This window comes from Ruditapes philippinarum, unplaced genomic scaffold (genome assembly GCF_026571515.1).
Source record: "Ruditapes philippinarum isolate M1 unplaced genomic scaffold, ASM2657151v2 ctg10012_1_1_1_1, whole genome shotgun sequence".
NCBI classification, from domain to species: Eukaryota; Metazoa; Mollusca; class Bivalvia; order Venerida; family Veneridae; genus Ruditapes; species Ruditapes philippinarum.
This window is the reverse complement of record NW_026861424.1, coordinates 19,446-46,474: the sequence shown is the minus strand read 5'-3', so window position 1 is coordinate 46,474 and position 27,029 is coordinate 19,446. Positions and strand designations below refer to the sequence as shown.

Here is a 27,029-nt window from a genome sequence, read left to right as displayed (position 1 = left end):
AAGATAATCTCCTAAGTTTATACAACAAGTTGTTTACATTATTGGTACTAAATTTTTCATTTTACGAATACTTTTGGATTTAAGTCGATTTTAAAGAATTACAGTGCGTATTTATCATAGTTAGCTATTATCACATAGAATGAAGAGAATAAAGTAGACTAAAGACTGGCTTAACTGGAAAATAAACAATTTTTAATTTTTATATTAATTTTCCTAATATTTCCTACATTGTCCTAATCTTAAAATTAATTTTTAATAAATGTAACTGCTCGATTTAACTAACCTGTCGATAATATAACAGTCAGTTTATTACAACGGCTATATTCGGCCTTATATCACGAGGTAGCAGATTCGAGTCTTATTTCATTTCCAAAAAATTTAAAAAACAAAACAAAAATGTAGATTAAAAATAATGATTCACAGCAAACTTAGCAAAACATTATCATCAAACCCAACATCGCAACTGATCAAACTAGGGTTAGAATATATGTTGTATTATCTAAGATATGGTAATATTTATTTTCAGAAAGCAGAACCAAATGCGTATAAATTAACTTACAAATCAAACAACAATTAACACCATTTGAATTAATACGTATTTGACAGGTTAATAAAATCGGACAACACTGTCATATATATAATTTACACGTGACCATCGGCCTCAACGTCAGTGGTCACTTGTGCATAAACAATACATGAATATATCATGTAAGTTATAAGTAAAGAAATGAAACAAAATCTATCAAATGCAAGTCCGACATCTTTCCACGTCACTTCCTGTGCGTCACTGTCGTCTTCATCGTCTTGGTCTGTGTCGGATAGTTTCATTTCTTTTACCGGGGTAACATTTTCTAATGGTGCAACTTCCCCTTTCTTTTTCCTACAAATGAAAGCCTTTCTTATAAAAGACGGAATGTTGCCTTCCCTCTCGTAGATCTGCAAAGACAATATGCTCATGATCATAATTGCTCCACTGTATGCAAGGAGGAACAGCATATAAAAGAATAGGTAGGCTACAGGATCGGAACTTGCCGGAACTATTCCGTTAACCATCGTCATAAAAACGACGAACGCAAGGAACGCTGTAACTGCAACGGAAGTTCTTTCTCCTGCGGACGCTGGTATCAGGAAAACGAAACAATTTAATGAACCGACGAGAAAGACCGGGATGATCACGTAGACGATCATGAATGTGTCACGCCTCTCGATGTAGACGTCGAAACGAAGTACAGAATTGTTGCCACGAGGTGGGTAAGAAATAGTGTGTTTTGAGATTTGCCATAATCTGTTGCGATGGTAATAGTCAAAGGCAATTTCATTTCGATCAGAATTCAAAATCATTTCATCCTTAGAGAAAGCCCATGCTGAAATGAAAAAATTAGTATTATTAGCTAAGTATTTATAATTTATCAATAAAAAAACATTTGCACGTTTTCAAAGGTGTCAGAAATAGCTACATGTATATTCTGAAGAAAGAAATATTAATCACATCTTTTATATACGAGGACTGTCCCATAAAGTCGTGGGCAATGTCTGTAACACAAAATTATAACAAAAAAGAGAAAATAAGAATCCCTAAAGAAAGCCCAACACGTCAAAATTAAAAATATGGCAGGCTCGGTTTGATTGAGCCTGTTCATGGACAGTATTGTCAAGTGATAACTACCGTCCACGCCCCCTAGCACCGGCTTAAGCAGAATTCAACATTTAAACATGAAATGGTAAAATTTTGAATTTAGAAACATCCGCAGATGTGTTCATACGGCGGTTATCATGGAACCTTCAATGTTACACAATAGTGCCATTCCATGAAAAACGGCGTATGGTCCCCAAGTAATAAAAAGCTTGTGCCCTAAACGAGAAAACAATGGGCGGAACTAAACAAAATGGAATTTTGAAAGGGGATCAGAGGTTACGAAGCCTGCATATCACAGCTAAAACGTCAAAAGACAAGTTTAAAGTCTCGTATTAAATTTTGTCAATATTTAACTAAACAGTTGCATTATTCTTTTTGATGTGATTTTATTTTGAAATATTATTGCACGACTCGACTTTGCGTTGAAAAGCAACTTAATGTACCGTCGAAAATAAGTAAAAAGTAACTTAATCAACCACTGACTTTCTGCTTCCGTGAAATTAAAGACGCACACCCCTGTTCAGAGTAAACTGATAAATGGTTTATATTTGGAAAGCAAACGACCTAACGTCAACGTCTCAACTAAAATATGAAAATTAAATGTACAAACATACCTGAAAAATCAATTTTGCATTTCTGGACGTCGAACGGAAAGTACAGAACATACACGGAGCACAGAAGGTACAAAAGTTGAGCCGGTTTCCACGTGACAACCCCATCCGACGTCACACGAACATACTGCTCGTTTTCAACTTCAAATAAATCGTAAGCATTCAGGATGTAAACTTGTGGCGTCCATATTTTGCTTGGCGGGAACATCATCGAGGTAAGACCGCCATACTTGGAGCTGTCCCAGACTAAACGGCTGTCAACCCAGCTCATCGTTATCATAGACGTCATGTCAAGCTCGCCATTGAGCTCGTCGAACCGGTTGATGCTCACTAAGGAAAGTGAAAAATTCACTACCTGTATGACATTTGTTTCCTCAGGTCGGATGTCTTTATTATAACTTTGCTGTAAGTCATCGTACAGTTGATTCTGATCTGTAATGTTTGCAGCTCTGCATATAATGAAACTGGTTAAAACAATAGCCAGAACAATATGCTGCAAGAAGTTCAACCCAGTCATTGTAATGTGTCTAATGCGCCGGTAAAAGTTCGAATATTGTTAGAATGCATCGTACTGCCTTATATACGCGTGCATTGCTAGAGAATGTAAATAAATGAAATGGAAATTGTAAAAGACTGAATACACTGAAATGAAACATTGTTGAAATAACAAAAGCACTCATCAAGTTGTAAAAATAAGGGTTATATAATTACCTTTAAGTCTATAATTTCGTAAATCTTTCACGCGGCATTCCATGTGACTCTAGTTCAGACATTGTGACGTAGTTTAGTTATTAGGCCCAGTATTTGAAAAAGCGTCCAGCATGTTCGAAGAAATTTACTTATAGTAAATTTGATATTGACGTATCATTTATTTAGTTATATTTACAGTCACATTTTGTAAATATGTGTAAATACAAAATCCATTTGAGTAAAATTTCCATTCTTTTCATAGACGGAAGTAGAATAATTTTAAGTAAACTAGTTTATTTTAATGGCACTTATTGCCGACTCGCTGTAACTTCCGATGTCATTAAAACATTATGTTGTTTCATAACTTCCATTATATAGTCTTTCATTAAATCACGCTCATTTAGTGACCTCCGTGCGTGATTACATAAAAGGTCATGTTTATAGTTTCTTTTAATTCAGCTTGATAATTACATTTATTAAGCATCATCTTGAAAATTTGAAATATTTTATAATCAAAATTGTTTTAAAGAAAACTCAGTATTCTCTGCAGGTCAAAATAAGTACGCAGTTTGAATTTAACTCGGACCAGAGTCAATATATCTGGGGATACCGATGTTCAGAGCGGTGACATGTAGAATCAGGCGGCGTGGTAGTGCGATTGATATCTTACTAGCTTCCTTTAATTGTTATAACATATATGTGATCAAGTTTATTTCATATATATAAAAACCATTTTCATGACAATATTTTTGATGAGGTTTAAAGTATAATGTCTCAGCAACCGTATGAGCTAATTTGTTTCTTCCAATCTTGTGTAAAAAAATGGTCCATTTATAATCGCGGTGCTCGTTTTAACCACTAAATTGCACAATTCTGCAATTCTTTTGCACAATTCCTTCGTTACTTGCACATTTCTGCGTAACAGGATATACACGGTGTAATTGTTATAAGACATATATCAAGATAATGTAATCAACCGAAACGGCCGAATTATAATGGACAAATCGCATGTTTAGCACAGCTATTTTTGTGTGGAAATTGTATTTTTTGTACGATTTTAAATGATCAATTCATATTAAATCCACTGAAAATGTTTGTTGGTACAGAAGAATGATCGGATTTATATCAATGTTTACAAATACTTCACCCCAAGAGTCTTTAAACCAAAAGCACGTCTGTAATTTAAGCCATGATCCCAGTTACCACAGTCACATCACTCTAAATAGGGCTTTTATAAAACCGGCTCCAAAAAATTATATTGACCTATCTGCTCATGGAAAATGCAGTTTGAGGGGTGACATGTATCACAGAATTTGGAGGGTTAAATGTCTTGAGCGGTGGTGTGTAGTGGACGTGTCTGTAGTTCCTCCGCCAATTGACCTGTTCGAAGAGTGGTTTGCGAACATCTTACATCAACATCAAAATGAACATAGGCATGCATAAGTATAAAGGCATACTATGGACCATGTTCTAGGGTGAACAAAGTTTACCTTTACAAATCATCCTTTACTGTTTCTATTTGTGCGTAACAACGAATCAGATTTTAGAGACTCAAAATCATGCATGATTCAGGATGTTGTAGGCATATAGGTTTGTGATAAATATTTTTATCGTTTTATTAAAATCAAGTTTCTTTTAAATCATGGAAAATTCCGTGAGTGATTTTGAATTTTCCTTCTTTTTACACATTATTTACTGTATAAATAAACGCATTAGTCCCATAAATAGAGTATTAAGTATGTGTAATACAACATTTATTGAACGAGATGATAAAGATTATATACTATGCCATAATTTTGTTTTATTCTACTGTTACCAATTTTGGATATGTGATAAATAAAATATTAAAAGAGTATTATGTTCAATACTAAATTTATCTATTTATCACATATCCAAAATTGGTAACAGTAAAACAGTCAGTGGACAAGGTTCACTTTTGCCTATAGTCCTTTACTATAAAGAATCTCACGCACTGCACGGAAAAGTATCCGAAATGCTGTTCAGTTTACAAAATAAGCTTTCAAATGAAATCGGGGAACCAGGCTAACGGTCAATCGAGGAACCAGACCAACGGTCAATCGGGGAACCAGGCCAACGGTCAAAGTGAATTGGGCCATAATGGAATATATGTAAAGTGTACCATTACTTACTAATTATGCTGATATTTTTAAGTATCGTACGTTAAGAATTATAAATAATTGAGCCGCGTCACGACAAAACCAACATAATTGGTTTGCGACCAGCATGGATTCAGACCAGCCTGTGCATCCGCGCAGTCTGATCAGGATCCATGCTGTTCGCTATCAGTTTCTCTACTTGTAATAGGGTTTGTAATCGCACAGCATGGATCCTGATTTTCCAGGTATATTTCATAAGAATATGAAAATGATACATTTTCTATGGTTTTTGATTGATATATGAAATACTCGTGGAATGTGCCCATTGTAAACCAATTCACTTTAAGGATTTAAATACAATAGTAAGCATTTTGATTTATATTTTACGTCAACATACCTTAAAGTTTATTTGTAGACGTAACAGTCATTATGATGTTTGATTAGTGATGCATAAGTCTGACCTATTTTTCAGACCTGAAAATAGGTTAACTTCAGCTCCGCATTAATCTTGTTACACTGGTTGCATATAGTCAAATGGGTGCTGCTAAAAATCATAGATGAAAAACAAGTTATTTCAAAGCCTACTAAAAGTATAGTTCAATGTTGAAGTCATTAAACGGAAACTTATCATATTATCTTTGTATAACCATGGAACTATTGTTATTTGTTGTTGTTTTTTTATTTGTAAGAAAGAATTACATATTATGTAAATTAAAGAGTTTGGACCGATTTCTGTTTATGTCGCTCGGTTTCATTCGTTGCATAATCCTTGCGTATTGTATGGAAGCCTTGGAGGGTCACTTTTGAGTTTTGACTTATAGATTTATTTTACTATTTTCTTATGACTTTTGATTTATGACTTTTGATTTATGACTTTTGATTTATGACTTTTGATTTTTGACTTATGGATTTTGTTATTTCCCACGTGCTTTCCATTATAATTATAATTTCCAAGGAAAATATGGTAGAATATGACAACGATTCAGACGAGGTAAGTTCATTTACCTAAGTTTCCTGGAGACTTATTTAAAAAAACAAAATATGTGGGCTCATATGCAAGAACAGAATGTTATTCTTATATAAGCCTTTTAAATTGATTGAGAAAAGAAAATTCTTTGCTTGCATAGCATTGCATTGGGTATCCATTTTTATTTTGATTTCCGGAACAAGGATATATAATCTCAAATTGACATACAGCGTATGAATCAAACGCTTTATTTTTTATATGGGTTCCAGTTTTAAATCCAAACCAGTCTCGCATTGTTGTTTGCTGCAGTTACAATCGGTTTTCACCCGTAGTTCATTCTTCGTTCATCTAATATTGAATATAGACCAAATTATACGCCTTATTTTGACAAAGAAATTTGTGGTTAAGAAGTTACATGAAACATGGTATTTCAAAAATAATAAATCATACAGCTTTGAAACTTCACACACTTGTTTAGAACACGCTCTAAGTTAGAAATCTCTGAATTGCATTGTTATCAAATTATGCCTCTTTTTCGATTTTGAATTCATGGTTTAGAATTTTCATGAAAAATGGTTTCTCAAACACTATTGTAGCGATTCATTTGAAACTTAGAACACATATTAAGTGTTGACATCTTAGATCAATGACCAAGTTTCGTATGAGTGGCGCAAAATTTGACATACTTATGCCCATTTTTAAAGCTAAAATGTTTTGTCAGATGTGGTCCCATAAACCAGTTATGATATAATATTGAAACTTTATTCACTTGTTCAGTATCAATAACTTAGGTCACATACCAAGTACAAAATACATGTTATTTGTATATAAACTTTTGTATACAGTTATGTATTAAGGGATTTTTTGTATTTCATTTTGTATATAATTATATGTATTTCATTTCAATTGAGATAACACATACTTTTAATGTTTTCAGTTTAAATTCTAGTAAAGCTACCTGTAGGAATTAAGGACGTGCTGTCGAATGGTTTCAACTACAAAGCAGTTGCAAGAGCATCAGCAATACATATTTGTCAAGTTTTCGGAGCCAGTTTAGAAGACTAAGAGGTTTCATGGCAAAACAGCGTTCGTTTCGAGTGAGAAGTAGTACAGTTTAGCAAATGCAAAATGTCCAAACACTAGTGATTTGGTTTTCTTCGTTATTGTCTATGGAAATATTCAGACATTTTTGGAATACGAGCGTTACTTTTTCACACTTGTTTCAGACGCTCGATAATTTTCAAGTTTTAACCCCACCACTTATTGTGGACGCTTTATTGGAAACAAGCAATGTCACGTCCCGCCACGTTTATTTTATACTGTCCATACCTCCAATATGGTACAAAACTTGTATCGATATACACGTCATGGTGAGACAGAGAAAAGTGTGAAAAATCATGAATTCATAATTCTGGCTTTCATAATTTTCAGTATTTGCCCATTGTAAATTTTCAAACTTAAAAGAAAGGTATCGAAATCAAACTTTGCATGTTAATATAGCTTGGCGAGGCAGAAAGAAACATACTTCTGCTATCATAGCTACATTTTAGAAAATCCCCTTTGTTGTTGATTTTTTTTTTCATACTTAGATTTTGTTAAACTCATAATTATCTCAAAAACTGGCATCAACTTGAATTTACTGGCAGATATATCTCGGCGAGACAGAGTGCATTGTGTTGTTAACAAAACTTTTGATTATAACATTTAATCGTTCTTCTAAGTTAAACATTCCCTTTTTCGACATGCTGTGGGTTGGGGTATGCTCATTCGAAAGACTATGATATTTCCATTACATATAAAGTCGGTTATTCTTCGAAAAAAAAAACGAACTTGTGGACGTTATTTAATATATACATTATACAATGTACATGTATACAGTTTCTTAAAAGAAACTAGGAAATTTTTAGCTAGAGACTGTGTTTGTTTTTTTTTTCTCTCTTTTGAACATTTAGAAATGAAGAAATAACGCTTTGACAATGATTTTAAAAATCTTGACTTCAATAATAATACAGTCACTCTAGCGTTGCTAGTTTACCTAATTTATCTTATGTTTTCAAAAGCTTCGTTAGATCACTCATGATTTTCTTAGTTTTTCATCAGTAACGTATCAACGATGTGTTGTTTTGTAGAAATATTGCATGTATATATGTCTTCTGTGACGTAAATACTTGATGTTTTTGTTGATGGCAGTGTTTATTTTTAGCTGTTCCTTAGTGTAAGCTTTTAAGTAAGGCATGTGTGCTATTTTAAAAAAAGAATGCTTACCTCTGTATTTCTTATCTCTGTTTTTAAATTAAATATAATGAAGCTCAAATTCAGTTTGTTTTGCCTATCTAATACATTTGTTTTCTTATAAGACAACAATTTTGTTAAACAAAATAAAGCACGGTTGTAGAATAAAAAATGTTTGTTGTTATCTGTTTAAACGCATTTATTCCAAACAATTATTGATAGCTCTGCCAACCTGTCACGGACAAGACCGTGAGGTAAAAACCTTTGGTAGTGTGGTCTCTCGGTAGAGGTATATTTAGGTAGTCTGTTAAGGGGGCTGGCTGGTTCCACACAGTTTACTTCTATAGTGATTGCTATTCTATTTCTACTTTGCTCATTTCAACCTCTTACTTATAATTTTAATGGAACACTATCTCTACATAGATAAATAAATTCTCTGTAACATTTAAATACTGTTTATTCCGGCTTAGCTGTGTCTTACGTAGCATTTAGAAACGGGAACCAAAATTATAAGAGGCGTCGCCGGTTTTGCATGAATTACGTATTCATCCGTCAGTCATATATTTATTTTTTATTTTCTGAAATTTCTTATAGAAGTGTAGTTTAATGAAAATCATTTTACTAAAAACAAAAAGGTATATAATAAAAGTAAAATTATGTTGTAGTAGCTTTCTGAGGCTATGCATTTTTCTACTTGCAACATTGGAAAATTGATCAATTTTCCACCGCTGCTTATAGCAAAATACAAAGCCTTAAAAAGCTACTACTACATAATATTCCGTACATATATCTCCTTTATTTTAATGTATTATAATGCCTAACGCTTGTACCCTCTTTAATAGTCAACACGGAAAAATAGCGTACCAGTCAACCGTGACTAACTTCAACAAGGAATTAAATAATCTATGTCAAGATGTAAAATGTTAATAAAAATTGTAATAAAGCTACACATCTAGAAAATAGCTAAGAACTGTTTAATCTGAATAGAAAATTCTTTATTTATCAAGAATAGTTTATTTAATTTAGTACTTAATGCTGCAGACGGCTCTTATAAATGAATGTCCCGAATTAAAACTTCTATACATATGATTTCACATTAACAATTGATGTTGATTCTTCACGTTATAACGATCAACTGTGATAAAAACATATGAATGCAATAGTTCTAATGCAAAAATGAGGCTGGTGGCTAAATGTACTTGTAAACATCATATGACTTCAATACCACTCTCGACTGATGTGCTCCCTTGCGTTTGGTGATTGTATCACAAATTTGCTTATTTTGCATTAATCTAAAATTAAGTGAACCAAGGCAAAGAGTAACAGCAAATGGCAAAAGTTATAAGTCAAAAGATAAAAGTCATAAGTAAAAAGTGATAAATTATAAGTGAAAAGTCATAAGGCAAAACCTAAAAAATAAACACGAGAAAATAAGTCAGCATTTATTACAAAGATCAATTACTATTTTTGAAATAACAATCATATATATTCCTTTTAAATACCATAATACATCCTATAAAGTATGGTTGCTATTTGTTGCGAATGAATAAGACATTTGAATCTAATTACACATACTTGAAATTACACGTATAACTTATATGTCACGGTACGAATCTATTCAGTAGATGATGTGCAATCTCGGTCGGGACAGAGCTAGCACTGTAAGGGGTTCCGGGTTCGAATCCCGGTATGGCTGCATATCTTTCTCCCCCTGTGACATTTGGCATAGTGGAAAGTGTCCCTGCCAGTCACGCGGGAGACCGAGGTGCTATTCCTAGTCGGGCAGCCGTTTTGTTACCAGGGCTTGATAGAAGAGTTGCAACCATTATTTGCATATAAACAAACAACATTTGCAAAACATGTTGAAATGAGATTACACGGATATTTTTTAGACTTTCAATACATGTATTTCTTTTAAAAAACCTTTTTAATGTATATGGTCTGACTCATAATAATGCCTACAATTTTTCTTAAATTTTGCATACAGCTGTCCTTTAGGTATACCACTAAACAATGTTGTCAATTTCATAATGCCTTATAGTGCAAATTAGAGTGGTTATAACTTAAATGATAACTTACAAATATATTGTAATTTGCTCAATATTTACAAGCCAATATCTTAAAACAACCATTTAATGAAGTGAAATCGTAGACTATCGTCTTTATGATTTTAAAACATCATTTTTTGAAACTTAACCTATAGTAACCTAGTATATTATCAATAACACGAAAAAATCAGTATAAGTCGTTTCAAAGCGTATTTATATTAAATCTATTCTCAAAATTAAATTTTTCAACTCGGTACACAGTTGTAGTGCTGAATCAGCGTCCAATGGCATCTGTAGATCTGGCTTCAGAAGGGGTGCTAATTCTATGAATTCCTCACATTGTCTTCTTGGGCGTGAAAACATGTTCTTTGCAAATATATACGTCTCTCAAGTTAACTGCATTGCCGAAGTAGGGAGTTTCATACAGACCTGATACAAAAAACAGTGTGTCAGGTTTACCACAAATAACAGAAAATCTTTTTTGTTGCCTTATTTCATGTGCAATCCGGTCTAACTCGGTTTGTATGAGGTCCATGAAGCAAAATTTTAAGTTCTCACATTGTATCGGATCCAGACCATTAAATACAAAAGTATCGCGTGTTTGAAAAAAAAATCTACCAATGGATTCCATTTTTTCTCGTAATGTACACCACCACTTCTCAATGCGTTGGTTAGATGTGCTTTTTCCAGCTACAATGCTTCGAGTGCCAACTATCGGATCTGTAGAATCGTGTGAAGTATTGCTGCAATAGTAAAGCAATGCAGTTTTCCGTACCAACATCACAACCTAGTAAATGGGTGAGGGGGGACTTGATAATGTTCATTAAAGGTGTCTAAAAGTATCTTGCAATAAGGTGTGGGTCGTTATTTGAGTCCAAAACCTCTAACCATGTTATTTTTCTACTTTACCCATTCACAGCACCATGGATATAAAATCCTTGTAATTTAAGTTTGTCTTTACCGTCCATATGTCATATAAAACTGGTTCTTTGGCGTAGTATACGCGTCGGCATAAGCGATGAGCTTTCCGCATCTCAATACCACCCGGATCAAGCGGTCTCATTATTTCCATGACGTCGTCTCCCTTGACGTACATGTGGTAATCCAGCATTAACCTACGCCATATTGTACGGTATTCTATGCGTTGTCCATTTGTTTGTATTTCTCTGTTTATAAAATCAGACACAGTCTCAATAGGAGTATATATTCCATTACGCCGTTTAGAATTTAAGCGTTTTAAAAGTCTATTCATTGTACTAAATGACGTCGTAATGCCATGCTGTACCAGAAAGTACTCTATTATCAGCAGAGTTTTGTTTGTTATAGATGTTGAGGGTAGGTATCTTGGCACGGTAGCTTTGGTAATGCTGAACAGCATAATGATGAAGACACAGATCAACATCAAGGTTTTCATCCTCGTTACCTTTTGTCCAGTAGTTGTGTCTGAAATAAGAGTTTATCTTTTATCTAAATCTTTATACATTCATATTATATAAAATGGGTAAATCTCTTAGCTCCGTTTTTTAAAGATTGATAGGTGCGAAAAAAATATTTTAGATGCTAGTAGGATATTTTGTTCTAACTGGTTCTATATCTACGTTTATTCTTAAGTATTCTTTTCTCAATTGTTAATATATACAACAAAATTAGACGCAAATGGTGCTCGATTACAATTTTAAGTTAACTTTGTACTTGTGTGTATGAACATAGCACTTGTCGTTCTTTACTGATTCCGTGTTAGCTCAATAAAATGCTGAATTGCGATACATGTTTAATACTGTGCACCATGCCATTTTAAGACGTAAAACTTGTATTCCCTGTCTACTTGTAAAACAGTTATTTTGTGTGTTACTCATGGACAGATTTTGTGATGAGGACAAAAGATGTATAATCACTAATATAATGAACATATTTAGGACATAGAAGATTGTACACACACAGTCACACTTGTGGAATTAAAGTCTGTGATATGTTACCACTATGGGATTATATCAAATAATATTTAATTCCCTCCTTAACACATCCTCTCCTCCATGACAAATCTGAATGAAATTATTTAAAACGTTTAAAACATACCTGAAACCAAAGTTGCTGCTTTCAGCTTCTAAAGCACGTGTAAAATGGGTTAGCCAAAAGTCATAAGACTTAAGTCACAAATCAAAAGTCGAAAGTCAAAAGTAAAATATCCGTAAGTCGAAACTCAAAAGTGACCCTCCAAGGCTTCCATAGTATTGTTCTAAATAACTAGTTTTCCAACAATTTATGTGTGCCGTCCTCATTTCAGACCTATCCTTTACTTTCACTATATGACATTGTCTAATAAATATTATACCCGTGTGTAAGAATTATAAAACTATAATGATTATAAACGCACATGAATGCTGTTAGAATACACACACCTCTAGATCACAACCATTTTTATATCATTTTACTTGTACATCTTTTCATAAATAATGGAACCATCCGTCTCTATAAAATTGCGGAAACAAACGATTGAAATCTATTTCAATACATTGACATTCGATTCATTGTCGCATATACCAAAGAAAAACAGATAAATCCTGACAATCAAGCCCGACCATTCATCGATACATTGTGACCGACAACTTATGCAAACCCTAAGTTTGAAATTTGATTATTTTTTGCCCCTGTCAACCCTCTACGAAAGACCGGTAGGGCCATTTCAATTTCATGAATTCCCGATTTAATCTTCATGAATTCACAATTTAAACTTCGTGCATTCCCGTTTTCAAAATACGGAATTCACGTATTCACGATTCAGCTTCATGAATTGACGACTTCAACTTCACGAATTCACGATTTCATCTTCACGAATTCACTATTTTAACTTCACGAATTCACGATTTCAACTTCATGAATTTACGATTTCAACTTCACGAATTCAACATCGTGAATTCAAGATTTTAACTTCACGAATTCACGATTTCAACTTCATGAAATCACGATTTCAACTTCACGAATTCACCATTTCAACCTTATGAATTCACGATTTCAACTTCACGAATTCAACTTCGTGAATTCACGATTTCAACTTCACGAATTCACGATTTCAAGTTGAAATCAGTTGAAATCGTGAACTTGTGAAGTTGAAATCGAGAACTCATGAAGCTGAAATCGGGAATTCATGAAGTTGAAATGTCCCCACCGGTTTTTCGTAAGAATGTAGCATCCGCGACAATTATAAACGTGTTTTCATTGACTAAAAAAGTGGCCATAACCTTTGATCTGATGGGTGTGGCTGATAGAACTCCTCAATGTGTATACACAAATAAAGCTTTGTAAGTATTTTAGTCATTCTCCACAAACAAAAATTTGACCATAAAGGTTGACCAACACCGACGCCGATATTGGCGCGTAGGTCATGACAAATTTTTCTTCAGACTGTAGCTTAAACAATGGGGTCATACGATGTGCGCGCATCCTCAAAATTCTGATAACGCGAGGACACACTATAATTTATATAAAATTTCACCAGTTTGGGATATTTTTACATTATTTGTATTATACAAAATTGAAAATAAATCGATGTTTGGCTAAAATTTTATTCAAAATTCGCCTGTGAAATATGGAAAGAATTGTTGTGTATGTCGGTCGTGCATACGTAAAAAAATTGTCAGGTATCATGGACCTGTTGCATTATCTTATTAGTCAAGCTCATCCGAAAGATATGACCATTTGAGCCGCGTCATGACAAAACCAACATAGTGGGTTTGCGACCAGCATGGATCCAGACCAGCCTGCGCCTCCGCGCAGTCTGATCAGAATGCTGTTCGCTATCAGTTTCTCTACTAGTAATAGGGTTTGTGACGGAACAGCAAGGATCCTGATCAGACTGCACAGAGGCGCATGCTGGTCTGGATCCATGCTGGCCGCAAACGCATTACGTTGGTTTTGTCGTGGCGGCTCATTTAGTGAATTACTGAATATGAAAATTTACCAATACATGTACCATATACGGATTTTCTGCCCAGTTAGTTTTGTTGTTGTAGATGATATTCTTTACTGACGAGGAAAATGGATTCGACATACCCAGATTGGAATTTACTGTCTTGTATTAGCATATCTAATTAGGATTAACAAAATTGCTATCTGTTCTATCAAATTACTACATCTTCATAAATAAACTCACATACAAGAGATAAAACAAAAAACATCAAATCAAGAATTGGTCGGCACTATTGTATTTATTTGTCGGTTCATTTTCAAATAAAAATAAACAAACAACAATAACATTAATGATTTTATAACTTTAATTGCGCACAGGAAATAACAACCTAAATTTAGCGTGAAAGTGCTTTACTTTCCTCTACATAGATGTTCATTCTCGTGACCTAGCTAACTCGTTATTGTGAAAATATATATTAATCTCCCATAGGATGTCGTGGAAACGAGATATTACGTTCCCAAAAAAGAGATAACATTCTTTAAATAATGTACATCGTATCTAAGAATGACAACTACGATATCAACTATTGTAATGACGCGTAAGATTTACTTCTCCTGATCAATCATGTTTGTGCATACATCTACAGTAGTTATAAGAATAATAGGCGAAAAGTTCGAGCGGGGCCATATGCCCCGGAAGAGTTGTAGCGCTCTTAACAATATGTATGACTTGTTAAATGACGATGTTAAATTTAAATCACGTTAGAATCAATGGAAACAAAAATAAGTCTAAGTCTATCATATTTGAGAAAAATGCTTAGTTAGCTCCATGGGCGCCGCCATTTTTTAAAATCTTGGACTGGTTCTATTTTTGAGCTTTAATCAGATTTCAGGACGCTTTTGAAAAAGATGAATATTTAATAAAAGCGCCTACCAAATTCAGAATGTTGCTTGAAGACGCGACAGTTTTCTGTCCTAAATTACATTTCCCGTTTTATACGAAGAAGTATGATGCAGAAAATCAGTAAATGAATATCATCCTCATTGATTAGAACTAAAGTAACGATGATTAACATTAAAAGTTACTGTTAAATATTCATTTTAAAAAATCATTACATTTAAATCGATTAACAACAAAAAATGGCGGACGATAACCATTTCATTCATATCTAATTAACGGTACAAAATATCTGCATTTATTCCTTATTTACGGATTCCAAGAAAGATCTGGTCTATATGTTTTGAAAATGTTATGCTTGTTTTGAAATCATAGGGGCTTTCCGGGTCAAGGGTAGAATCTTTTTTCATATTAGAATATTGTCAAGGTTACTTTGATGTTATAGAAACATTCATATCACATGTGTACAACAGTTGACAATAGCTTTTTCCAAAATTCGATATCATTGAATTAACACATTGTCTGTTTCCATTACATTAATGCAATTTTTCTCTCGTCAAAATTTTACAAACAAACCCCAAAAAACACAACAACATTATTCTATCATTTGTAAAATGTTACTATCAATTTTATTATGAGATTTACCAAAACATCACAATATCTGCTTAATCACAACAATAAACAATAATACCAAACAACTTTCAAGGAAGCATTTCGACGAATGACAAATCACCATCTGTATTGAATCTATCTAAACAATCATGGTAACCCGGATGTTTACATGGTAAAAATGTGTCTGCTGTATAGTCCATCATTTTATCAGCATGTTCACCGCCACTGAATCTCCAATGTTCAGCATGTCTATATATTTCTTTCCCATATCTATTTCTAACACTAAGACCCGGATTTCTCGGGACATTCACCCATTGTCCGTCCAGGATAATCTTTGTTGGTGATAATCCATCCTTTATAAGTAGATCACTGTCCAACACTGCCCTACCATGAAGATCACCATATTTACCCTTGTAGGAGCCCCCGGAGAATATGGTATCTTTCTCTTTCAGTTTCCTTTTACAACAAGACGTTGCAAAATTTCTAAATTTAAATCCTGCGTTATACAGTGCCGCTTCAAGTTGTTTGCATTTTGTACAGTTCGTTGCCAAAAAGTTTGCGTCATAGTCGTATTCCCATGGTAACGCCTTTCCTAACTTTACAACACCTAATATTGTTCCTCCTAAAAGTTCACAAATAACGCCAGTTTTCTCACACGTGCTCATGATATTTTTAATTGCGCTATTGATTAATTGTAAAGCACATGGTGACAGTGCCTGAGATGGTCTACTTCCGGTTATTTGTGTGTTACAGCTTTGAGTAAACGTCTGTCCTTGAGGTGTATGAATGGTATGTAAGTTCCACTTTTTTACAAATGGTTTCCAGTCCACATCAGAGTTTGCAGTTTTGTTGGCATTGACGTGAAACATGGAATCTGGACAGATGACTGACTCCTGTCCCGACTGTGAAATTTTAAGAAAGAAATCCTCATATAATCCACTAGTTTCATTATTATCTAGTAATGCATTCGCTTTCAGATATTCAGTTCTTGCAACAAATGGTCCCTGAATAAAGTCACAAAACAAGCATTCGTGGAAAGATTCGTCATACCCTTCAATGTATTTTAGAGTGTAGTTTCGGTACATGGACTGGTAACAACCTTTTCTCCAATGCCCGTTCTCATCCCGAAATGCCCCGCCAGCAGCGACAACGTTCAAACTTTCTATTTCATGAATTAACCTTTCTAACCTAGAATCACTGGTCAATATCTCGGTATGTCTAGCCATAAACACATACGGTGTCTGGACCTCTTTTACTAATGTATTGATTCCTGTCCCTTCGGAGCGAAACTTTGACTGAACTATTTGCACTTCTTGTGGATATTTCGAAGTTAGGTTTTCTGAGGTTGGTTCTGTATTTATTGCTATAAAAATAGTTAAGTTTTTAACTACATTATTAACAGACAGAATAAATCTGTCGACTTCTTTAGATAAAACATCAATACTTTTTGATTTCCCATTTATATATTTGATCACAGTCACAAGCTTTGATAATGGAGCAGCATTTTCACACTTCTCTACCACAAATCCCTCATAGTACATTGGAAAACCAAAACTTCCACCCTTGAATACTTCAGGACATATGTGTTTCGATTTTGTACTTTGACGCTCATAAAGTTTAGCCGAATCAACTTTCATGTCTGTTAATATGTTGTTCATAATAAGTGTAGCTTCACGAAGGTAGTCGGAAGTTTTAGACCCTCTAACATGTTTCTTTGCGCGGTGAATAATCTTAGCTAGGATCTTTATCTTTTCTTTGGTTCCTTTGTAGGTAAGATTGTCGAAATCTGTATGACCAGGGAGCTTAGTGGATAAATCATCATTGGACATCTGCAATAAATAAAATAAATAAATAAATAAATAAATGAATGAATGAATGAATGAATGAATGAATGAATGAATGAATGAATGAATGAATGAATGAATGAATAGATGGGTGGGTGCGTGGGTGGATGGATGGGTGGATGGCAGGGTGAGTGAGTAAATAAATAAATAGATAAATAAAATACAATGAAACATATTTTCAAAACACTGTCAACTAAATTCGAACAAGTAAAATACATATAGTACAAAAATCACTTGAGTAATCTAAGGTACATATTAGGGGTGAAAACGAATATGTTATCTCTATCGATAATGATACAAACCCCGTATAATTGAACAATGTCATTGAAGCAAATTAACTATTGTAGTGATGATATAATAATGCTACAATGTAATAACATTGAAATAATTTTACTAAGTGTGTTATGTGATATTTTGTAATGTCAAGTGGTCAGTTTGAAACAAAAATTACAATGACGGGAATCAAGTGTAGTTAGGCATGAAAATCATCCGTAAAATCTATGTTATCGTATTATACCAAAAATGCGCATATTTTTAATGTCAACAAAGGGTAATATTGTGAAATATACAGGTAATGATAATAAAGTTTATAAATATTATAAGAACATTTCATATAATCTCGTGACTATTAAGAAACTTAATAAATATATAAAATCTAAAACATTACAGGTACATAATAGTTATACATACATTTTGAAAAATTAATGTTTTCAATTGTGTAGTACAAAAAATTTTGAATGTTATAAACTTTCCTGTATTCGTGTTCTTGAGATTCAGACAGTTTACACTAAGATACACATTTAAACGTGTTATTATATTGCAACATAGCAGACAGCTTTGAGGATAACATATACCTTGCAACATGGTACACACATTTAACTAGATACACATTTAACATACAAACGTGATAGACAACAATAAACAGGACAAATATCATTCAACATGAGACACATCATTCAACATGACCCAACATGACGCATGACATTCAACATGGTACACATTAGTCAACATGACACATATCATTTAACATGACACACATCAGTCAACATTATACACACCATTCAACATTACAAACATCAGTCAACATGATACATATTATTCAACATGACAAACATCAGTTAACATGATAAACATCATTCAACATGACAAACATCAGTCAACATGATAAACATCATTTAACATGATCCATAATGACGCATATGATTCAACAGGACACACATTCAACATGACACAGCACCATTCAAAATGACGCACATCATTTAACAATTTACAAGACACAACACAATATACAAACTTTAATATGATGTTTATCATTCAACAGAACGTAACAATTTTAACATGACACATGCATTTTAGATTTTACTTTCTCGCGTTGCATTAAAATTATCAACAAGAATTTTAAGGTCAATACTTACCCTATTGTTGGACCAATGATTGTTGTCCGGATCCTTCCTGTAATGATGAAAACGGTAACCAATCACAATCATCACTGTAACACCGGTCAGTACACAACACAAAAATATCTTCCTTTTTAGATCGTAACGAAGCATCTCCTTGACTGGAAAAATAACATATAATAAGTAAGTAAAGATCACTCGTCTTGCTTGTACTGAAGTGTTTATTTTATTTCGGATATGTATTGATTCCCCATAAACATCTATGTTTTTCACAACAGTGTCGTGTCGTTTGAGATACTTCTGTATAATCAATTGTCCGTTTAATATGATATTACATATCATTTATCATCTTGAAGGTTACTAAAAAGTAACTTTGCTAGTCCAATAAATCCATTTACATCTAAAATAGTTTCAATTTCAATCGCTTCCCTGTAAATATTTTTTTTAATATATCTTTTCTATCACGTATTAAAAATGAATAAATATACACAATAAACGCTCAATATTTGTGACATAAATAATATTAGTTTATGGCATATACTGAAGAATAGTGCACTTAACAAAAGTTTAATCCGTATTAAAGAAGGCTTAAGATTATGACCTTTCATATACGATATGACCTGTAATATCTGACCTTCAAATGTAGTGGACTTAACCTGTCCTGTCATGCCAGAAAGCGAAAAAGACAACGTTTTTTGTTCAAAATCTTTTGATAATATGCTCGAGGATCATAAACAGTTAAGATAAATTTATGACAGTGTTTCCATTCCGCTTATGTGTGTTTTTTTGAAAACTTAGCCAGTTCTTTAAATTTCCGCCAACCTTCGACATTTACACTTTTAATGCACTATTTTCATGGATTTTATTCTAATATTATTGTAACGTATATAGAGGATATTGAATAATTGTAGAATTAATACATTTGAAACCGCAGCCACTATATACCCACTATCAATAGCAAAAACATGTACAGAGTTCCCAATCGCGTGATCAATCTTATTTTTATTTAAATCCCTATAACACAGCCCCCTCTTGGGATAAGGTTTTATCCTGTCATTTTAAATACAAACAAAATTTAACCGGCGTAATGTCTAAACAGTGAAAACACTGCGGATTTCCTCCCGCAAACTTCCGAAGCTACTTAGGCTTGGTTAAAATGAATGCTTCTTCATAACTAACTGTTTGGAACGTTGAAAAAATTCTAAAAATATTTTTATGTGATATAATTTTATGTTAATTTTTATATTCTATAAATTTTAAAAGTGATAAAGTCCTAAGTAGGAGTTATAAAGTCCTACGTAGGAATTTATTACTCCTACTTAGGATTTTACAGATCTTTTTACGACCCGGCCCGCTGCTATGAAAAATCGACCGAAAGTAGTATTTTCTCGCGCATGTGCAAACTGCGTAAGACAAAAATGCATCGCTCTGCATAGAAATGTAGTAGAAGTTCATAGACAATTCCGACTTAGTTTAATTAAGGAAAAAAGTACAAAATTAAATAAAATAGTTTTTAACAAAAACACAAAATATGCGTTTCTAGCTCTGTTGCCTAGATAACCATAAAACGGCATGGAAAAGATAATTATTTAAGAATTTCCCCTTACAACCATCGACCTGAAATTGAGATAATTGTTGTTAAAATGTGAAATACATCTGTTAGCAAATAAAGAATGTTTATTGAAAAAGTTCATATAAAAACTAAATAAATTTCATAACATATGAAATCGAGATTAATTATCATGCTGAAAAAAGTCATAACACGTGATAATGCATTTTTAGTTTTCAGTTTACCCGATTTTATCCTTTATCCGATTTGACTGTGATGCCAAACAGAATTTTTTTATGTCACATAAATATTTGAAAGAGCTATTGAAATCTTGAGAAATTAAGTTGGGCAGTTGGATAGTGAAATTATACACATTTTATCCGGTTCCTCTAACACATTTATATGAACGCCACACTATTAAATTGTCACTCCACAAAGTTATTAAACTTAATTGTCACTGCACAAAGTTATTAAACTTAATTGTCACTCCACAAAGTTATTAAACTTAATTGTCACTGCACAAAGTTATTAAACTTAATTGTCACTGCACAAAGTTATTAAACTTAATTGTCACTCCACAAAGTTATTAAACTTAATTGTCACTCCACAAAGTTATTAAACTTAATTGTCACTCCACAAAGTTATTAAACTTAATTGTCACTCCACAAAGTTATTAAACTTAATTGTCACTGCACAAAGTTATTAAACTTAATTGTCACTGCACAAAGTTATTAATCTTAATTGTCATTGCACAAAGTTATTAAACATTGATAAGTATTGTATATTTAAAAGTTACGTTAACGATTTTCATAATTTTACGGGATTAACTATTTATTGGTACTAAAATGTTCCGGTTGACTGACATTGTAAACAAAGTGAAAAAAAACACACAACCAGTCGTATGGCAGTCTGTTTAACACTTATAATAACCGCCTTAAGGAATGTACAATAAAAATTGTGTGATATTATGATTGTATTCTTACACGACCCGCATTTTTCCTTACCTACTAAAAGCGGTCCAGTAAATCACTTACCGACCGCTTAACAGGTCTGCAAATATATACCGACCTGTTTTTGTTCTATTGTTCTCTATACGTACAATAGAAAATGTGTGAAGTCGAGAAACTCATTACGGTTCAGGGTCTATATATATCTTTTAGATTAATAGAAATAAATTAGCGCATACGGCTGTACATATATTCCAGATTATTTGTGTGAAAAACGAGCTGGCTACTGTTCTGGCGTTGAAGTTTGTGTTTCGCCAATATTAATGAGTACAACAACGCACATTTAGCCTTTCTTTATAGTTTGCTTTTCGGTATACCTAACATATTTGCCGAACTATATAGCTTCATAAGATACTAGTTTTCGGCATTAAATTCTACAATCCTGCATTATTTAACAATTCTGCATTATGGGATATATACGACGATTAATTATTGGTGCATATCGAATCAAAGTTAACTTCTGCATCTTTCTTTCCCAAAATATTACTTTCAGTGAGAGTATAGTTCATCTTTAGTATAAGACCGTTTTTCTCATTTTTTTCCCAGTTATTTTTACATTAAATTTTAATTTTGTATACCGGTACTCGCATATCCTTCGCAAGAATACAACTTCCGCTTCCATGCGGTCTTATCAAACATATGAATAACGGATGATGCTAATTAAAAAAAAAAACACCGAAACATGGAACATTTAAAATCAGCCATCATAAAAAACAACAACAACAAAATTCAACTTACATGACGGTGTAACTACATGTATTACTAATTACTGATTAGAAAACATTTTTATCTTCCTCAATATTTGTTTATATTATTAATATGTTATGTATTCATACATCAAAATAATGATCTTACCTTTCCCTACTCGACAAGTTCTGTTTTCATTTTCAGTGACTCAACTCAAAAAGTACATTACCTGACCTTATTACATAATGAAACCCCACGAAAATCACGAGAATATTCAAATAACACCTGATTTGTGAACGAATGAAGAGCGTAGCGGATGGTTTCTTTGCTTGGCTTTGGAATGCTTTGATAAAGTACATAAATAATATGTTTCTTGTGAGTAATATTAATAAATACTGAGTTAAAAAATGATGTATGGATAGAAAAACAAAAGAGCATGTAGGTAAGATAGTTACCGAACTCGGAATAGGTCTGCATAGAATTTACAGACCCGGTGGCCTTTTAAAAACCTCGATTGCTACGCTCTCTCGGTAAATACTTTGCAGATCTATTCCTCGCACGGTAACTATTACTTATTGAACATCGAAGGACATGAAAGTGTGCTAGTATACAATAAAATCAATTATCACAAACACACACCCGTGCAGATTTTGCGACTCCGTAAAAATGGTATTGCACGGCCGTGCATATATATTTCGAAGTGAGGTCATTAGCGTTATACAAAGTGTAAAGACGCCCTAAATGTTAGCGTTATACTATATACTGTATAACGTCAATGAAGGGTGACTCTTTTTTCACTCTAAACGATTCATTATTTTGGGTATATGATTAATATAATTCGTGTAAGTTCATTACTGAAATTATTGAGCTCGTTGAATCTCGCTTAATGTAATTTTATTCAACTCGTGCAATAAATTCAGTATTGAACTTACACTCATTCAATACCTTCTATATAATCACTGTTGACGTTCTACATGTATATTTATCATGCAACTGCTATGGTAACTGCCTGATAATTATTTTTGATATCACGTCAGTAACCTGATATCAAAAATTAGCCCCGCCCATTTTAACGGACTTTTTTCAATTGCTTATATTCTCATTTTCATCAGCATGTGAATTCTACAAATTAATGTAATCTCATACCCTTACGTTACAAGTCTTAAATAAATATGCGAAATTTATTTATTTATTATTTCGATTTCAATTACGAATAAATTAGATAGCGAATAGTTTTAGCACCAACTAAATGAAGTGACGTCATAATTTATATTGCAAATGACATCATCGATGTTCACGTCATACTATACATGTAATCATAACAAACAGGCTAGACGATTTTCTTTGAGAACTTGTAAATGTTTACTTTATTTCGCCGTATTATTATTTAATAAGTGAACAAATTGTTTCGTTTAAAAAATAAGACGCATGTTTGTGTAGCTTGTGTTTGATTGCCGATTTGACTTTCCTTTGATTGAAATTATCGTGAACTTTTGCATTTGACAATTTAAGACAAAAATTGCAGTAAAGTTTAGTTTATGTGATTATAAGCAGATTTTTGGATCGATGTTTAAATTAACGGTATTAGGCCTACATTCTGTTGTATCTTTTATCCGAGTCGAAAGAAAAAATGGCCGCCAATTACAAATTCTAAGTTTCAGGGGCGGAGGAATTTGTTTTCAAGAATTATTTCTTTGAACAAAAATCCCCCTTTTTAACGAAATTCGCTATTTAAAAGTAGATTATTTTGTTATTTTGACAGTTATTATGTGTTACATGATAAATAGAAAAACATTGCTACTGTCTTTTGATATCAATTTTTATCAGGCTCGGCTGATATGGGCAGAAAGGGCTCGGCAAGCCTCGCCCTTTCTAGCCATATCATCCTCGCCTGATAAAATTGATATCAAAAAGACAGTAGCATGTTATTCTCTATTTTATTTTAGACATGTAAGTAACCAATAGACATGTGAAAGTATGACCGCTATAAAAATGCGACGCGCTGAGTACGGAAACAAATCAGGCGCAATATAGCTTACTATTATTTACAGCAGCATTTATTTGGCGATGTTGTGTTAAAATCGAAACAATACGCCTCGGGTAACAGTATTTTCCTCGGGATGATATTTTTACTGTTACCTACAAACCCATGTGTTATTTATATACATATATAATGCTAACAAGTCTGGTTAACTGCTGATTGCACATATTTGCAGACTGATCACTTTATAGAAACTTCTCAAAAAATTAATTTTAATCTACTCTCACGCTGGACACTCATAGTAAAAATCATACATAGCTGACAATGCGGAATCACCGTAACACCTTAAAGAAAAACAAATCCGACGTACACTCATAATATTTCGTAAGTATCGTCTTTTTATGTCATACATTAAGGTAAATTAAAATAGTGCGAAAATAATCTTAGAAAATCACTTACCAAAGGAACAAAAAGTTCAATGAAGAAGCTACATTGATTTCGGTAATCCACAAAAAGGGAATAAATGTGTCTAAGAAATTAAATTTTCACTGTGCTAAGAATCACTAAGACACGCATATTTCGTGCTGAATTTGAGTGAATTCATAATACATTTAAACAAATAGGCCCCGTATTCAAAATCGATACTTACAGTAAATCCCATATAATTGCCTAACGGTCAAGACAGTCCTCAAAAAGCACGAGGATAACGGTGTAATGCCAGTTATCATGAAATTAGTGAAGCGTCAAATTTAAGACCCGTTTAATGAAGATATGCTCGAATGGTATGCAGATGAAAATGTAAAAATTAAGATGACTCTACAGATTAAAGTTTAAAAAGAAATTAACAAAAAAGCAAAATTGTAACTTAAATCACATGGCCTTACCTTCCAACAAGAATTACACACAAGTAAATAATTTCTTTATATCTTAAAACTAAATGTTTGTAGGGACATATTTGACCTATTCACGAATCCGCATGTGTGGTGTTACCCTGGTATGGAATTAGACTAAGCCGATGCAGTCTAGAAAGTAGTTATTCTAAATTTTGAAAGTGACCCATTTCAAGCCAACCTTTGTAAGACTGTTTACATTTAAACTATCTTTTTGTAATTGTATACATGAAAATTCCTCTCCGAGTACTTTAAAGGTTTGTTTTTTGTGTATCTTTGGGCAGGATTTCATTTCTTGGTGGAAAGGTTTCAGGAAGAACTATGCGCCAGAATACACCCCGTTGTTTATTTCGTTTATTTTATAGTGCTGATACAAAATAAAAGCGTCAGAAAAAATCCAAGGGCTTATGTGTTATTTTTTGTGCTAAATTTAGTTGGATAGTATTTTTTGTTAAACAAGTTAAAGGGCCAACCAAATGCCTGTACAAGGATATGCTGTGTTCAGAAATTTAGTCTTTTAGATGTGATGGATTTACTATAGGAATATTAGTGCGAAAATTCATGTGGGCCGTTCTCGTGGTATAACACCAAGCAGATGACAGCGGTTTAAGCTTTTTAAGATTATTTTTTTTATGGAAGGTAAGTTTTCAATACCTTTTGTTGTTGGCTATATTTTTTAAACATGTGTAGACGTTAGAACGGAAGGTTAAAAACTGTTCAAATCCGCAGAATATTTAGCAATTTTTAAAAAAAGGCTACGTTTTCTGACCATCATAAAATTTGAAACCGGGAGGAATCGAATAACAATTGATATCAACATACCGGGGTATATTTGATAGAAAGACGCAATTCCCGCCGCGCCGATAAGAGGGGCGCTTTAACGTCACCGTTTCGCTGTTTATTTTAATATCAAATAAAAATGCTGCGGAAGTAAAGCTGACATTTCTTATTGTGTGTATACCAAAAATCATCAAAGAACTGGAGGACGGTCGGAAAAAGTAGCAAGCTACTTTTTTAAAAACGTAAATTTTATAATGCCAGCAATAATTTTCAATTAAAGCCTTCCTCATTGTATGGAAAAAAAAGACAGACACAGCCTTTTAAAACGTCTGTTAGAAGCAATGTTTATTTGTTACTTTGTTATTGCATAGGTAAACATAAAAACTAAAATCGTACACAATGTCTATTTAAAATGTGTTGATATGCAAAAGATATTCTGTACATATGCCCGTGGTGATTGAAATGTGTTGATATGCAAAAGATATTCTGTACATATGCCGTGGTGATTGAAATGTTGCCAAAATTCCAAGCGTCTAAAGTGTTCTTTTTGAAAACTACTTTTGAAAATGCGAACGTGCAAAAATGATTTGTATTATATGCAGTGAAAGATACGAGCTTGTAAATGTGTTGTTATTATGTTAAGTCAACTGTTTAGATCTATATAATTATGTTAACTTGTTATTTTAAAAACGGGAACTTTCAATTAAAAGATTGGATAAAAAAGACGTATTATTTGCAGTGTAGGGATACAGTCAAGTATATACACGTTCAAAGGCAGTTTTAAGAAGCGACACATCGCGTTTGGAATTTTGGGAACGAACACCCTCCAAAGTACAGTTCCAATTGTGTAATAATACAATACTCAAAAAAAAAAAAAAAAAAAATAAATAAAAAAAAAATCATCTAATGATACTTTAAGCAGAGGACTTTTGTATGCGTTTGTTCATTGAATTAGTTTGTTCCGCATATTATTTTCATCTTATATAAATATCAAACCACGTTTTACGTACTAACCGCTTTTAGTCAACGTGGTTTGACTTCGTCGGGTCTTTGTAGGTGATTTTCTTGTTGCTCTGTCTTCCTTTAGGACATTGAGTACTTTTGTTATGGTCATTGGGTTTACTTTTATATGTTTCTACATGATTCATTTTAGTGTTTTACTTATTTAACCTTTTGT

At 33.1% G+C, this 27,029-nt stretch overlaps 2 protein-coding genes across 3 annotated transcripts; both read right to left on the bottom strand.

Moving 5' to 3' along the window:
• Positions 1-472: 472 nt before the first annotated feature.
• On the bottom strand, positions 473-2,801 carry LOC132715577 (acetylcholine receptor subunit alpha-1-B-like). The gene is made up of 2 exons (XM_060698587.1): positions 2,251-2,801; positions 473-1,364 (listed from the first exon to the last, which is right to left on the bottom strand). Exons 1-2 carry the CDS (start codon positions 2,762-2,764, stop codon positions 643-645), a joined length of 1,236 nt encoding a protein of 411 aa, XP_060554570.1. The 5' UTR covers positions 2,765-2,801; the 3' UTR covers positions 473-642.
• A 12,948-nt stretch (positions 2,802-15,749) lies between these two features.
• Positions 15,750-24,816, bottom strand: LOC132715574 (uncharacterized). Of its 2 annotated transcripts, none has more exons than XM_060698585.1 (3): positions 24,642-24,816; positions 18,977-19,119; positions 15,750-17,546 (listed from the first exon to the last, which is right to left on the bottom strand). In XM_060698585.1, exons 2-3 carry the CDS (start codon positions 19,109-19,111, stop codon positions 15,807-15,809), a joined length of 1,875 nt encoding a protein of 624 aa, XP_060554568.1. In that variant the 5' UTR covers positions 19,112-19,119; positions 24,642-24,816; the 3' UTR covers positions 15,750-15,806. The 2 variants fall into 2 exon arrangements, with proteins under 2 accessions (XP_060554568.1, XP_060554569.1); XM_060698586.1 differs by lacking the exon at positions 24,642-24,816 and adding an exon at positions 20,753-21,065.
• Between the last annotated feature and the right edge of the window lie 2,213 nt (positions 24,817-27,029).